Source organism: Pundamilia nyererei, unplaced genomic scaffold (genome assembly GCF_000239375.1).
Source record: "Pundamilia nyererei isolate P.nyererei 1_Seehausen unplaced genomic scaffold, PunNye1.0 scaffold00587, whole genome shotgun sequence".
Classification (NCBI taxonomy): domain Eukaryota; kingdom Metazoa; phylum Chordata; class Actinopteri; order Cichliformes; family Cichlidae; genus Pundamilia; species Pundamilia nyererei.
The window spans coordinates 15962-29253 of NW_005187988.1; the positions used below are offsets into that span (position 1 = coordinate 15962).

The 13292-nt window shown below is 43.7% G+C and overlaps 1 protein-coding gene across 1 annotated transcript in view; it reads left to right on the forward strand.

The window, feature by feature from the left end:
• Positions 1 to 12468, forward strand: part of LOC102199647 (pleckstrin homology domain-containing family G member 3-like) — a gene marked incomplete at its 5' end in the record, with an annotated part of 28054 nt that extends 15586 nt beyond the window's left edge. The window contains 12 exons of the mRNA XM_005754539.2: positions 1491 to 1622; positions 2264 to 2446; positions 2541 to 2633; positions 2720 to 2806; positions 2887 to 2920; positions 3019 to 3120; positions 3200 to 3232; positions 3637 to 3647; positions 3860 to 4030; positions 7066 to 7167; positions 7355 to 8813; positions 9700 to 12468. Of these exons, the coding sequence (XP_005754596.1) occupies positions 1491 to 1622; positions 2264 to 2446; positions 2541 to 2633; positions 2720 to 2806; positions 2887 to 2920; positions 3019 to 3120; positions 3200 to 3232; positions 3637 to 3647; positions 3860 to 4030; positions 7066 to 7167; positions 7355 to 8813; positions 9700 to 10571 (3279 nt within the window). The remainder of the gene's footprint in view (positions 1 to 1490; positions 1623 to 2263; positions 2447 to 2540; positions 2634 to 2719; positions 2807 to 2886; positions 2921 to 3018; positions 3121 to 3199; positions 3233 to 3636; positions 3648 to 3859; positions 4031 to 7065; positions 7168 to 7354; positions 8814 to 9699) is intronic.
• Between the last annotated feature and the right edge of the window lie 824 nt (positions 12469 to 13292).

Consider the following 13292-nt stretch of genomic DNA (forward strand, 5'->3'; position numbering starts at 1 on the left):
ACCATCATGATGGGGAGACATGCCTGAAGAGGGTCACAGCAAGTCTCAAAATGGTGACGGGTTGCTCAGCTTTTTATAGTCTCTAGTGGCCCCCATCTAGTCGTAAAAGCCAAAACATCACATTCTTTCTCCGTTACAGCGCCTAAGTTATGACCCCGGCAGTTGTTTCTCTGCTTTCTAAGGTGGGGGTATGGAATGTGGTCTGTCTATCTCCCCTGTCTTAGACACAGAGTCTCCTTCTCTTCATGATTCAACAATAGAACATGTCAAGAAAACAGTGTAACACATTCCCAGCAGATCAAGGATACAGAGTGAGGCACATTTATCTAATGAACTAATATGTGAATATGTTCTGTTAACTCAAAAGTATAACGAGAACTAAACTACATACAGATCACACACTCTATATTAAAGGGTATAATATGATCTACAGCAGTATTCTAATTCAACTACTTTGATTACATATATAAGGTAACATATAATAACAGAATAATCTAATAAGAGGGAGTCTCTTTAATGAAGACTCCTTCAGTCTTCATTAAAAAGAAGACTCAGTCTTCTTTTTAATGATGAGGATGTACACATCATGGACAGGGAGGAATGCTGGTTTGAGCGGGGAGTCAAGGAGGCCACATGAAAAGGGAAAGCCCATCTCTGAATTGAGGAGGGGGCCTAAAGGTACATCTGTCACCATCTTACAATGCTGTGATTGCAGCCATTCCCGAACTCTCTGTGAATGGTACTTGTGGCCATTGATCAATAGGTTTTGATCAGTGTTCATTGATTAATGGTTGTTGATCCATGGTCATGACAATTTTCATATTAATGATCAACGAACTGACCTCACAGCCCATTGTTCATTCAGTGAACATTTCAGTTATTGTGCAAATGTACTGTTTATAAAATTGGGGAAACCTGCAGTCAGCTGAGACTGAAGAAGTTACTTGGATAAGTGATGATTTCTCCCACTGAAAACGTCCAGATGAACAGAATCAACCTTTTGGGAGTCTTCTTTTATTTTTTAGACTATATATACTTTCAAGCATGTATTGGGGAATATTTGTCAGACTTTTTGGTTATTTGGTTTGAAGCTACAGCGTGATCGTGTCTCTTTCATTTTACATAAATAAATTGGTATCATCTGCATAAAATTGTATGTTTTAACCTTTTCATGTATAGTGGTGACTACAGTGGACAGCTATCCAAAGGCTGTTTTCAGGTATTTGTGTCAGTGTTGATGGTATACTTGCACATAAACCACTACATTAGACACTGATACATTAGACACTGATGTGTCACTCCATACACAGTTGTCCACCTAAGTGTTTAAAAAATAATGAAGTTCAAAATTATTTTTTTTCATGCCTAAAAATGAATAAAAATACTTAAGAAAAATATCCAGATTGAGGTTGTCATAATTCATGCATGAACGGGTTAAACTGAACATGACTTTATGCTGATTTGTTGGTGTTTGTAATGGTTTTCTTTAGGAGATAGAGAAGCATTTTGACCCAGAGGATGACGGTTATGAGGTGGTAGAGGAGGCTCTCTACACTATGACGGGAGTGGCATGGTACATTAATGACATGAAGAGAAAACACGAACATGCTGTCCGACTCCAGGTAACTAATGGCAAAACAAAGTTTTTTCTATACACACTGTAATTATGACTATAAAGTGAAAAGAAAATATTGGGGTAGGGATAGCTCAGTAGGTAGAGCAGCGGCCCCATGATCGGAAGGTTGAGGGTTTGAATCCACTGAACGGCTACCCTGAGGTACCCCTGAGCAAAGTACCGTCCCTACACACTGTTCCCGGGCACCCAATGGTGAATGGGTTAAATGCAAAGAGGAATTTCTCCACTGGGATCAATAAAGTATACATTATTATTATTATTATTATTATTATTATTATTATTATTATTATTATTATTATTATAGAAAATAACTTTAAATGAATACATTCCTGTTTTTAGGCTGTGCAGATGAAGTTCTTATCAGAAGGTAAATGTAAGAGAGGCGTGTCCCAGATAAGAACTATTTATTAGCTCTGACATCTTGTGACAGTTTAGAGAGAGTTTGCTCCCAGTGGTGACATTTTCAAACAGGAAGCCCTGCACTGAATTGCTCTGATAAAGGAAATTAAATCTGGAAAGGTTGAACTTTCTTTTTCTACAAAGTTGTTTCAGGGCTTCCTTCCTTAAAAACAAACCAAAACAACCAAAGGCTGGAGTGTCTGAGTGTTTCTGTGTTTGGTTCTTCAGGAGGTTCAGTCACTGCTGCTAAACTGGAAAGGTCCTGATCTCACCACATACGGAGAATTAGTTCTGGAGGGAAACTTCAAGGTCCATCGAGCCAGAAATGAAAGAACGCTCTTTCTCTTTGACCGGGTGCTGCTCATCACCAAACGTCGCGGCGAGCACTATGTCTACAAGACGCACATCTCTGTGAGTGGCAGCAGACAAACATCTAAGAGCTGCAGGTTTTCAGGTCTTTGTTTTAAGTGCAGGTTTGATTCTTAGTTCTGTCTCTTGGTTTCAGTGCTCCACACTGACGCTCAACGAAAACGCCAAAGACTCCCTGAGTTTCAGCGTCATGCATTACAAAAACCCCAAACAGCCTCACACCGTCCAGGTGAGTCGACCTCCACCCGCCAGCCAACATATTTAAGCCTGAGAGGATCGGAGTTCACTCCGTGTTTTTGTCTTTTAATGTTTCAGGCTAAGACGGTGGAGGAGAAGAAGCTCTGGGCTCATCACATCAAACGCATCATTGTGGAAAACCACCAAGCCATCATCCCACAGAAGGTCAGAAGCATCAGTATACTCACCCATTTCGCTCCAGGTGACCAGTGCAGACACCAGTAATGGTTAGTTGTGTCTTTCAGGCAAAAGAAGCTATCCTGGAGATGGACTCCATCTGTGAGTAAACATCTCTTCTGCTGTAGAAGATTAATAAAAGCAAAGATTAATAAGGATGTGATGAAATGCTCCTCTGTGTTGTTGTTGCTTCCCTGTAGATCCTTCCAAGTACCGTTACAGTCCTGAGCGCCTGAAGAAAGCCACATCCTGCCACTCTGACGAGTTCCCACGAGATGCTCGTCAGGGCCGCCGACAGTCAGGTAATCAGATTACCTGGATTACTGATCAAGGTATCTTGTTGTTATTGATGTGTAACGACCAGTTTTGTTTCTTCTCCAGAGCCAATCAAACAAACCCTGAAAAGCAACAAAGGTAAAGTCATTTCATTGAAATCGATTTTGATAAATCTTTGATCAGTATGTCCACTTTTGTGACTTTTGTCCTCATAGTAGTTTCTTTTGGAACGTTTTTGTTTAGGTTGTATTCTGCCCAGGTTTTAGATTTCCTTCTCAGACATGCATTTGGACCTCTAGGTTATCTCTTATAATATTTTGCAGATGTTTATTTCGGGCAAAATTCAATAAAATGTCTGGACTCTAACAGATTGACCCGCTGTGGACCTAATAAGGGTTAGCATGGTAGAAAACACTGTGAGGATTCTGAGGCCTGTTGCTCTCTGGGCTGATTAAAGCTGCAGATGTTAACCGGTAAAGCTGTTGTGTCTAACAAATCTTTTTGCTCTTGTTCTTCTGCTGAATCCCCTGCTGGACTCTCAGCGCTGCTGGAGGTAAGACCCAAACTCATTGAACACACGCCTGCTTGTTGTTGCTCAGATTTAAAGACTGTTTCTTCTGTTTTCTTCTGTTTATGACTCTGTGAACTTTCTGATGTGTTCTTATGAGCGATGTTTCGGTGAGGGTTACTGAGGCTCAGTCCTGCTGTCAGAGCCACACTTTAGTTTTAGGAAGCAGAAACATGATAGTGTGTGACGTCCTGCAGTGCTCAGATGACAGGCGCTCTCTGCGGGCCACCGTCAGCAGCAGCATGCTGGGGGAGTCTGTCACGGAGGAGGAGGCGGAGCTCGGCAGCAGGAAGGACTCGCTAGAGCGCCTGCTGTGCAGCGTGGAAGAGGCGGGTCAGTTGGATGATGCTCTGCTGGAGGACAAGCAGGTAGACGACTTTGCTAGTTCCGTGCTCGCTGCCATCTCCTGCTGGCACGTCACTGTCCAGGCCTTCTTTTCCACCGCGGGGACGGTGAGGCTTTCCGGTGCCAGCCCAGTCTTCATCACCCGCAGCCCCTGTAATGCGCTACAAGGATGCTGCTGTGGAGCTCAAAATAACTGCTTCATGGGCATCTAACACTAGCCGAGCTGCATGCTTGGGTTCAACACACTTAACTACCGCAGGGTGACCACATGGGGCAGCGTTTAAAGGAACTGACAATATTTGGATGAAATTCATTGTTTTTTGTTTTCCTTCAGTCAGATTGTTTCAGATGGGTCACTTTCTTTGCAAAAGGTTTAGCTTAGATTAGTACAAAGACTGGAAGCAACAGCAAACTGCTAGGCTAGCTTTGTTAAAACCTCACATCTATCAAATCAGAAAGATGTTGAGGTTTTATGAGCACTCATGACCTCAGTCATCATCTCTAAAGTCCTAACCTCTGTGAATCTTATCAATCTGTTTATCTATAAGCACATTTAAAAACAACACAGTTGACCAAAGTGCTGTACAAACTAAAAAGTGAAACAAAGACACAACGAGAACAAAACAAAAACTCAGTCACAGTTAAAAGTTAGGGAGTAAGGATGTGTTTTCAGACGGGATTTAAAAATGTCGAGTGTTGGAGAGATCCTCATTTGAAGAGGCAGACTGGTCCAAAGTTTAGGCACAGCAATCGCAAAGGCCCGGTCACCTCTGTGTCTTAGTCTGCTTCTAGGAACAATCAGAAGCAACTTATCACCTGACCTAAGCGTTCTACTAGTTCTAATCCATTATAAGAGACTTAAAAACAAGCAGTATGCTCTTGTTCTGATGGCTAGTTGGTTAGCTAACACGTGGAGCTCCACAAGGTTCCATCCTGGGTCCTCTCCTGTTTGAATAAATACATACTCTGGTGTTTAAAAACAAAACATTTGAAGATGATGTTTCCTACAATAGAAAAAAGTTGACCAAACTGAGCATTTAAACCAGAAAGAGATTTATGCCGTTATTATTCTTATTATGGCAAAGACTGGTGCAGCACTTTATTTTGTGATTATTAAAAGCAGAAATGTGCATAAATATCCAGGGTAACCTACTACTGTAGCTAATTCACACACCAACTGTCACGGACCGCCGGGGCAGACCGTGTGGAGTGAGTGGAGGACCCAAGAGCAAACAGAGGTGAGGACACAAAACCGGACTTAACAGAAGGCGAGCCTTTATTGAGGGCCGAAGACTTAAGGAACAAGGCAGCAAAGCAACTGAGGGAAAACCTGAACATAGACTGGGAAAACTATGGCTAAACAAAGTACAAACTAGGACTAGTTAAGGCTGGGGAACTATGACAAGGGGTAGGGGAGATAACACAGACGACGCGACGCAGACTACATGAAACACAGAGACTAAATACACATGAGGGATGATCAGGGGAAGTGGCCACACATGGGATCACAGCTGACACACATGAACCTAACGACAGGACAGGAGGGTGCAACTGAATACACTGACAATGAATACAGACTTACAAAGTAAAACAGGAAACATGGAAATTAGACACGACAAGAACTAAACATAACCACGCAGACAGGACTCATGACCCAGGGAAACTTAGTACAGGGGAGATGACATAGCTGACAGCATGAACTTGACAGTACAAGACACACAGACATAAACACACGAAGGGCAAGGGAGACTTAATGCAAGGGTAATATATACAAATGGCTGGACTACCCTAGAGAACCTAAACAAACAATAAACATCAAAATAGGCTAAACATAACACACTGGGTCACACGACCCAGGACCATGACACCAACAGGTGTAACTTAGGAAGAAGTCTGTGAGAGTCTCTGTGAGGACGTGAGCAACCAGGTCCTGTTTTTAGGTTGGTTGCTGATATGAATGCAGCTCACAGTGTCTGTACAGCCCAAAGTCGCTGAGCCAGCTGCCCAAATATTATGTCCCATGTTTGCTTTTCAAAGGTGGAAATAAAGAACAGGTCCATGCCACATACCTCATGCAAAGTGCTTCAGCTGAAAAATACCCAGCTGCCCACCGTAATCTTTTCACTGAAGGCCATACTGTGGTCAGTGTCTGGAACATTATTTGGTTTGTTGATCATGACATCAGTTTGATGTCTGAATGACATCAGTACCAGGTCAGGACACCAGCGCTGTATTGTAGCAATCCCGGGCGTGCACATTATTCCACAGCAGCGGGAAAAACAACCTCCTTTAACCACAAAAGCATTTTCTGTTATGTTTTCCAACAACACGAGTGCTCTACATTTTCACACTGAGAAATAATCTCATTGACTTCTGTGCCTCCTGCAGTGTCTCCGTCAGTACCTCCTTCAGTGCCTCCTTCAGTTGGGGACATTGACTTTAGAAGTTGTTTATTGTAAACAGAAATGTGAAATGTGAGCAGATTAATGAGGCACACTGACAGTTTTTCTTGGATCAAATGTTTTTGCTAAGCGAAGGTTGTCTGTATGCACTGAAACACCCGACTCTGGAGAACAAACAAACAAAGACTTCCCAAAAACTGTTCCTGTCGTATTAAAGAATGAGAACAGCTCTTTGACTGATTTTGGCTTTTTATCTTTGCAAAGTTTAAAAGTTGTTGTTTTGTTGTTTTTTTTCCTCTGGGAGCTTCTTCGAACATTCGTCCTGCAGCTTTACATCCATCTTTGTCTTTAGTGCTGTGAGCATGAATACGATTGGTGATTCCGCGTTTCTAGGTGTGGTTGGATGAACTGGACATTTGCTGCTGCCTCTCACAGTTTTGTTGCATTGATTTGCATTGATGGCTGCTCTGTATCATGTAATAAATAAAGGTTCAGTTCACACAATAATAACAAACACTCTTTAAAACCGAGTAAGAAGCTTTTCCATGAACGACACTAATGACTTCTTGGTTTGATTTTTTAAAAATCATATTATAAAAACTTTTCTTTTCCTCCAGCATTTCTTGACTTCCTGTTCTGTTTGTTTTTTGCTGAAGGAGACAGAGGGAGGCAGCGTCTCTTCAGACAACTCTAACAAAGAAAATGGACAACTCCCTGAAGAAGAAGAGCCAGGTGGCACCGAGCCGACACCTAAGCAGGTAAGTAACACTCAGTCGCTGACTTGCAGTTGTGAGGCCATCTCCATCTCCAGATCGCCCAATCTCTGGGCTGTCAGTGCTTGTTGATTTTGAGGGGTGGGGGGTGTTTGCAGGTGGTCGTAATCTCTTGCATCATGGCTCTATTTCCCACCTCTAATTACTGCTTCTGTGTTTTTGTCCTGTCCAGCCAGCAGTAGAGAAGCTACCACAGGAGAAGATGTCTGAACCAATCTCAGAACCAGAACATTTCACTGATCAGACCCCTTCCAACATCTCCAATTCCTGTCGAAATTCAGACAACCTGAAACCTGAAGTAGATCCAGAACCCACAGAGGAGCCATCCTCAGCTACACCTGATTCAGATTTGAAGACCTTGAGCAGTGGGGAGTCCTCTGATGATGAGGACAACGAGAAGGAGACAGCAGAGAAGGAAGGCGAAGCCACCAGCATCCTCCCGTCCTCCGTCCTGGACAAAGCTAGCTCCATCGCCCAGCACTTCACCAACAGCATCAAGCGAGGCACCGTGGCCCAGGATGACGCCCGCTCGCTCGGTTGTCCTTCACCTCGGTTACCCAGCAGGAGTGGCAGCAGCCTCAGCCTGAGTGCCGAAGCAGACGACCGACCTCCGCGGCTCTGCAGCTTTGTTGCCGATCCTGCAGAGACCTTCGGTGGGTCCGATTTGACCATGTTGTCTCCTCGAGATGACAGTCTCTTTGACAGCGACCGAAGCATTAGGCGAAGACGGGACTCTACGCTGTCCAAGCAGGACCAGCTGCTCATTGGGAAAATCAAAAGTTACTATGAAAATGCTGAAAACCAAGATGCCACTTTCAGTCTTCGGCGCAGAGAGAGCCTCACATACATACCATCTGGGTTGGTCAGGAGCTCCGTCAGCCGGTTCAACAGCACCTCGACCTCCTCCACCTCCACTGTGGACCCTACTTATGCAGAGTCACACTCTGCTTTACCCCAAAACACCCAGGATCTTATGGGCTGTAGTGGCTCTTTGGACTCTTTGAAGTCTGAACAAAGAAGCACTGATCCAGAAGATTCAGAAGGCAGCCAGGGGTCCAGGTCTCAAAGTGTGCAGGATAATCTCTCTGATGATGAAGACTTCAAACCTTCATCTGAAATGATTAAGATCTGGCAGGCGATGGAGCGAGACATCAAAAAATCCCAGAGTGAAGATGGAGGGCAGGATCAAACCAAAGAAGCTGCAGTAACCTCCAGAACCTCCGGCCTTTCTTTCCCAACCAAAAACTCTTCCCAAGAAAGCAGAGCTTCTGATCTCAGAACAATCAAAGAAGAGTTGACAAGCCCTATGCCCCTCAAGCCCAAAGCCTCGGAGGTGAACCGGACAGGAAGCGTGAGGGACACGCTAAAGATGTTTGGGGAAGAGGCTGCCGTCCTCAGGGCTCCAGTGCCTCAGGTCAACCAGCTGAAGGTGGAGGCAGAAAAGGACCACCCCAGTAGCGCTTTAGACCAGGTGGTCGAAGTGGACAAGATGGCGAGCAAAGTCCTCCACCTGGCTCGTCAGTACAGTCAGCGAATCAAAACCTCCAGTCCGATGGTCCGACAGCGAAGTCAGGGTCTCCTATTTGGAAAGAAGAGCTTAGCCAGTGTGGTAGAGGAGAGGGAAGGTTCGGGTACGTCACTTTGCACACTGCTTAACATTTCTAACCAGCAATCCTCAAGGAAATCTAGCTATTGATTGTCTATGTGACCATAGGACCACTAAATCTTCAATCAACGCAATTCAGAAACTGTATTTAATTCTCTTTTGACTTCTTGACATTCACCAGATCATCAGTGACCTTTTGAGGTACAGTTAGGGTTATCGATCGTCAACCTATCCATTTTATATGAAATTCTAATTTAGAAAATCAGATAGTACACCTGTAAGGTGATAACACAAAGGAGAGACTGGATTAAAAATGTATCTTTTTTTATATACCATGTACGGGAAAAGTGTGATGTTAACCCTGACCATACTCTGAGTCCTGCACGGGCTCGATGACCTGCTGGATGTTAAGAGATTAATTGTTGTAAATGTTTGTTCTGTGTGTTTGCAAAACTGGGTATATATTCAGTCCTGCTCAGCCTGAGCCTGCCCTGCCTTCAGCAAACTCTGCTTCTTTAAATAAACCATTTCCTGTTGAGCAACCGATCAGTCCAACCTGCCCACACACGCTTAGTCTGCACCCGCTGCATGAAAAGAAAAACAAAAAAACAATGGTACCACATGTAGTTATAACACTGTACTGCCACCTTCAGGTAAAGATGGTAAAATGCGCTGCTTAAGGGCAGATTATAATCTGAACAGCCTAAAGTGATGAGCCCATCTTTCCTGAAGCTGAAGTAAAATATCACAGCTGCATGTGGTACCATTGTTTGATTTATGTAGAAGCCAAACATATATTTATGGATTATTACGGCTTTTGTTAATCATTTCTGTCAGTTATCGGAACACTGTAACGATCAAATTTAAGAGTGATTTAAATATGTTTCGTTTGTTTTGTTTTTTTCTGGCAGGTAAATCCAGCCTGACTCTGCCGCTGGTTTCTCATAAGCAGGCAACTTCTTTGCCGCTGAGTCCCGTAAACCACGTGAGGTCTTTAACCCTCGGCTTCACCTCCAGCTCAGCGGGAAACTCCAGGGGCGTCTCCTCGGGCCGGCCTCACTCTCGCAGCCCCCTCAGTCCACCTCCTCCCCTCGAAGGCTTCAACTGGCCCGATGTCCAGGAACTCCGTTCCAAGTACTCCGCCAACAGCTGCTCCCAGAAGAGCGCAGTCAGTCGAAGTCGATCCATCCCGGACCAGTTCGACAGCAGTCTGAGGAGGCACTCCAGCTGCTCCTCAGGCTGCTTCCTCGCTGATGAAGCTCCCAGAAGGGTTTCTTCACAAAGGCCTCACAGAAACGCCAGCCAAGAGGAACGCAGCAGACGGCTCCTCAGAGCCAATTCCCTGGATCCTCGGCTGAGTGAATCTCAGATGAGTGAGTTGCAAAAGCACCAGGACCAGGTGGCAAACGACGGTTACTACATTGCAGCTGAGGCCCCCCTAACAAACGACCCCGAACACAAGATCATTGTCATGGAGAAGCTTCCAGAGCCAGAAGAAACAGCCAGAGACAAAACAGATGAAAGTTACGTCCAGATCCGTTCACCCACCAGCAGAGAGAAGATCTCCATCATGGCTGTCATCGACCGGTGCCGGGCCTACCAGGAGTCTGACGAATACCAACAGAGGGAGGAACTGAAGGCCAAAACCGAGCAGAACAAGTCCACAGCATTGTCTGCTGATCAAGATGTTTCCCAGAAAACGAGATCAACCTCAGGACCGAAGGCGGAAGGTCAGCAGAGCATCGTGAAGAACCTGAGGGAAAGGTTTCAGAGCCTGAGCTGAAGAGAGAGTTGTCCGAGCTCTCCTCTACATGTTACAACTCTCAGTTTCTAACCAAAGATGTAACAATGACAAGCTGCTCAAGTTTTAATGATGACATAATTATTTAATTTATGTGAGCATGAAAGGAAAAGCTGTTCTAGCATGTGGTAATGGCACAAATGTTCAGGGGGGTGAAATATTAAAACAAAGAAGTTATCATATGTGTATATAAAGTCTGCAGTTAGAATTCTTTCTGCTATCTGAGAAATGTAAATATCTTATTGGAAATCTTGATGGGAGCACCTTTCTGTGCAGGATGCCATGTTTTACACAGGGTTATTACATCATTTTCTGTCCAGGTGGAATCAGGACTACACTAAGGGATCGCTTAAAGCTCCAAACTGCAGCCACTTAAACTTAAACTTTAAAGCTCCACTGTGAGAGGACTAACCACTAAACTCACATTCATTCCCGGTGTAAAAAGCGACCAGGTTGAGTGTGTGCTGTGTGCCAAGCATTTCACCTCTTCACCTGACCTCCCTGAAGCCCCAACTCCTGTGACTCAGAGGTCAGACTGATGCAGTCGTTTGGAATTACTGCAGCACTCGATCACTGATTTTAAATTTCAGAATATGGATTTTTGGATTTTAAAAATATGGAGGTCTACATTGTCAGCACCAGACTCACCTCTTTGTTTTCAGAGGTCTTGTTGCAGAAATTACGGCCTTCATATTTCACTTGTTTGATGGTGATTTTATCAGAGACCACCCATTCCTTGGTGATAATGAGTCTTTGAACAGTCACCTCTGAATCACCAGAGCTTGGTTGGGGTATTTGGACCACCCGGAGCAGCGGGGTGTTGGTAACGCCACCGTTCGGTGAGGTCAGATTGTTCTTTGTGTTAATGTCTGCTTGATATGAAGGCAGCTTTAATCCCTCCGTGACACACAACCACAAAGACCAAACCGTCCTTTAAAGGAGCGGTACTTTATATTGAACTCTCTGTGACTGGCTGCGTTTAGACTGTCTGTAGGGGGATGTGTTGGCTCCAAAAGAAGAGGAAAAGCCCCTCAGAGTTTGTGTGATCTGCACTTTGTGAGTTGGTAACTAGTAGAGTGAGGAGCTGACCAAGCTGGTCGTGACTGAGGGCTGGGGTGAGAGGCCTCGTCACGATCAGGACTTCCTCTCCCGGATCCGCCTGCTATAGATTCAGACTGTTGAGACTAGAAGACGGTTCAGTGAAGCCAACATGAACGCACCTGATACCTGCACACAGTGTCAGTTATTGATCATCAGCTTCCAGTCACACTGATTGATTGTGGTCACCATGTTAAAGTCAGACTGTTCCTTCCAGTGACTAGAACTTTAAAGATATAACCACGAGTAATTGTTCACGACAGCCAGAGCAGTGCACAGAGCCCCAAACCTGCCTCATTAGAAAAAATAAATAAATAAACACAGGTGATGGATTTATTACCTGTCCAGTAATTACTAAACTGTAAATAAGTGAAGTACAAATGATTTTTTTTTTGTTTGGCCAAGTTCTCTTTTTCCTGTTAACAATCATAAATATTCAACTGTAAAAGTCATTAGTAGTTTATTCAATAATTGATATTTAAAGGAATTTCAGTTTTTGTGCCTTGTTGTATTTCATCATATTTTATGTAAGTCAATATTTTCCTAATAAGTCATGTGTTGGACTCTGCTGCTAGCACTTTGTTCAGAGGCACATGGCAGATTTCAACATGTGACTTCCCACCTGCATATCCTGCTCCTCAGTCCACTGTCAACAGTAATGTGACGATGTCATTTACTCCTTATTTATTTGATCAGATGTAAATAGAAACACATCACCTGTCTTTCTATAAATGTGTGCGTGTGTGTCTACAAATGTGTTTGTATGACGTCTGTTCTGCAATAAAACTAAATATAGAAGAAAAAGCGCGTACATTCTTTACATGTACACAGTATTATGTGTTGGTGTCATGCACACAGTTCTCTTCCTGCAGCATCCCTGTCGGTCACAACGACTCTGCTCATTGGTTGATGGATGCAGGCTCGATTTCATACTGAAGAAGCTCAGAGTCGTGCAGCCAGCTAACGTTAGCGCTCAGACTGCTCCTCTCACATTACTCACCCAGAATTATCGTGCTGATAAACACTGTGCACGCCATAATTTGATGTTAAATTTGTGTTGTTTTTTTTAAGTATGATAGAATGACGTAAAGTAATTGATGACAACCATCATCAATTACTTTGCGTCATCCCTCCGTGATGATGATGGTGGTTGTCATCAATACTGTAAAAGAAGCCTGTACAGACATTTATTACACACCCAGTGTGTAGGGTTTACACTAGGGCTGGGTATCGTCACTGATTTCTAGAATTGATTCGATTCCGATTCACAAGGTCCTGAATCGATTTGATTCGATTTGAATAGGGGAAATTTTGCCTCAGACAGTCAGAAATATTATAATTCTGTACTTATCAGTACATATCTATATTTTTATAGATAAAAAGAAAGCTGATACTTGTGAGACTTTATCAAAGGTGTAAGCATCACAGCAGATGCCTTTGTTGCAAAGTAACTGAGGATAAAACACAGGAAAAATATGAAGGCGGTTTTCCTGGTCTCGGTTTTTATATCAGATGACCTTAAAAATATTGTGCAGTCAAAAACGAAGACAAGCAGAGCAAAGTTGTTGTTTTTTTTGTTTTGTTTTTTTTTGCCTGTCCTGTTTG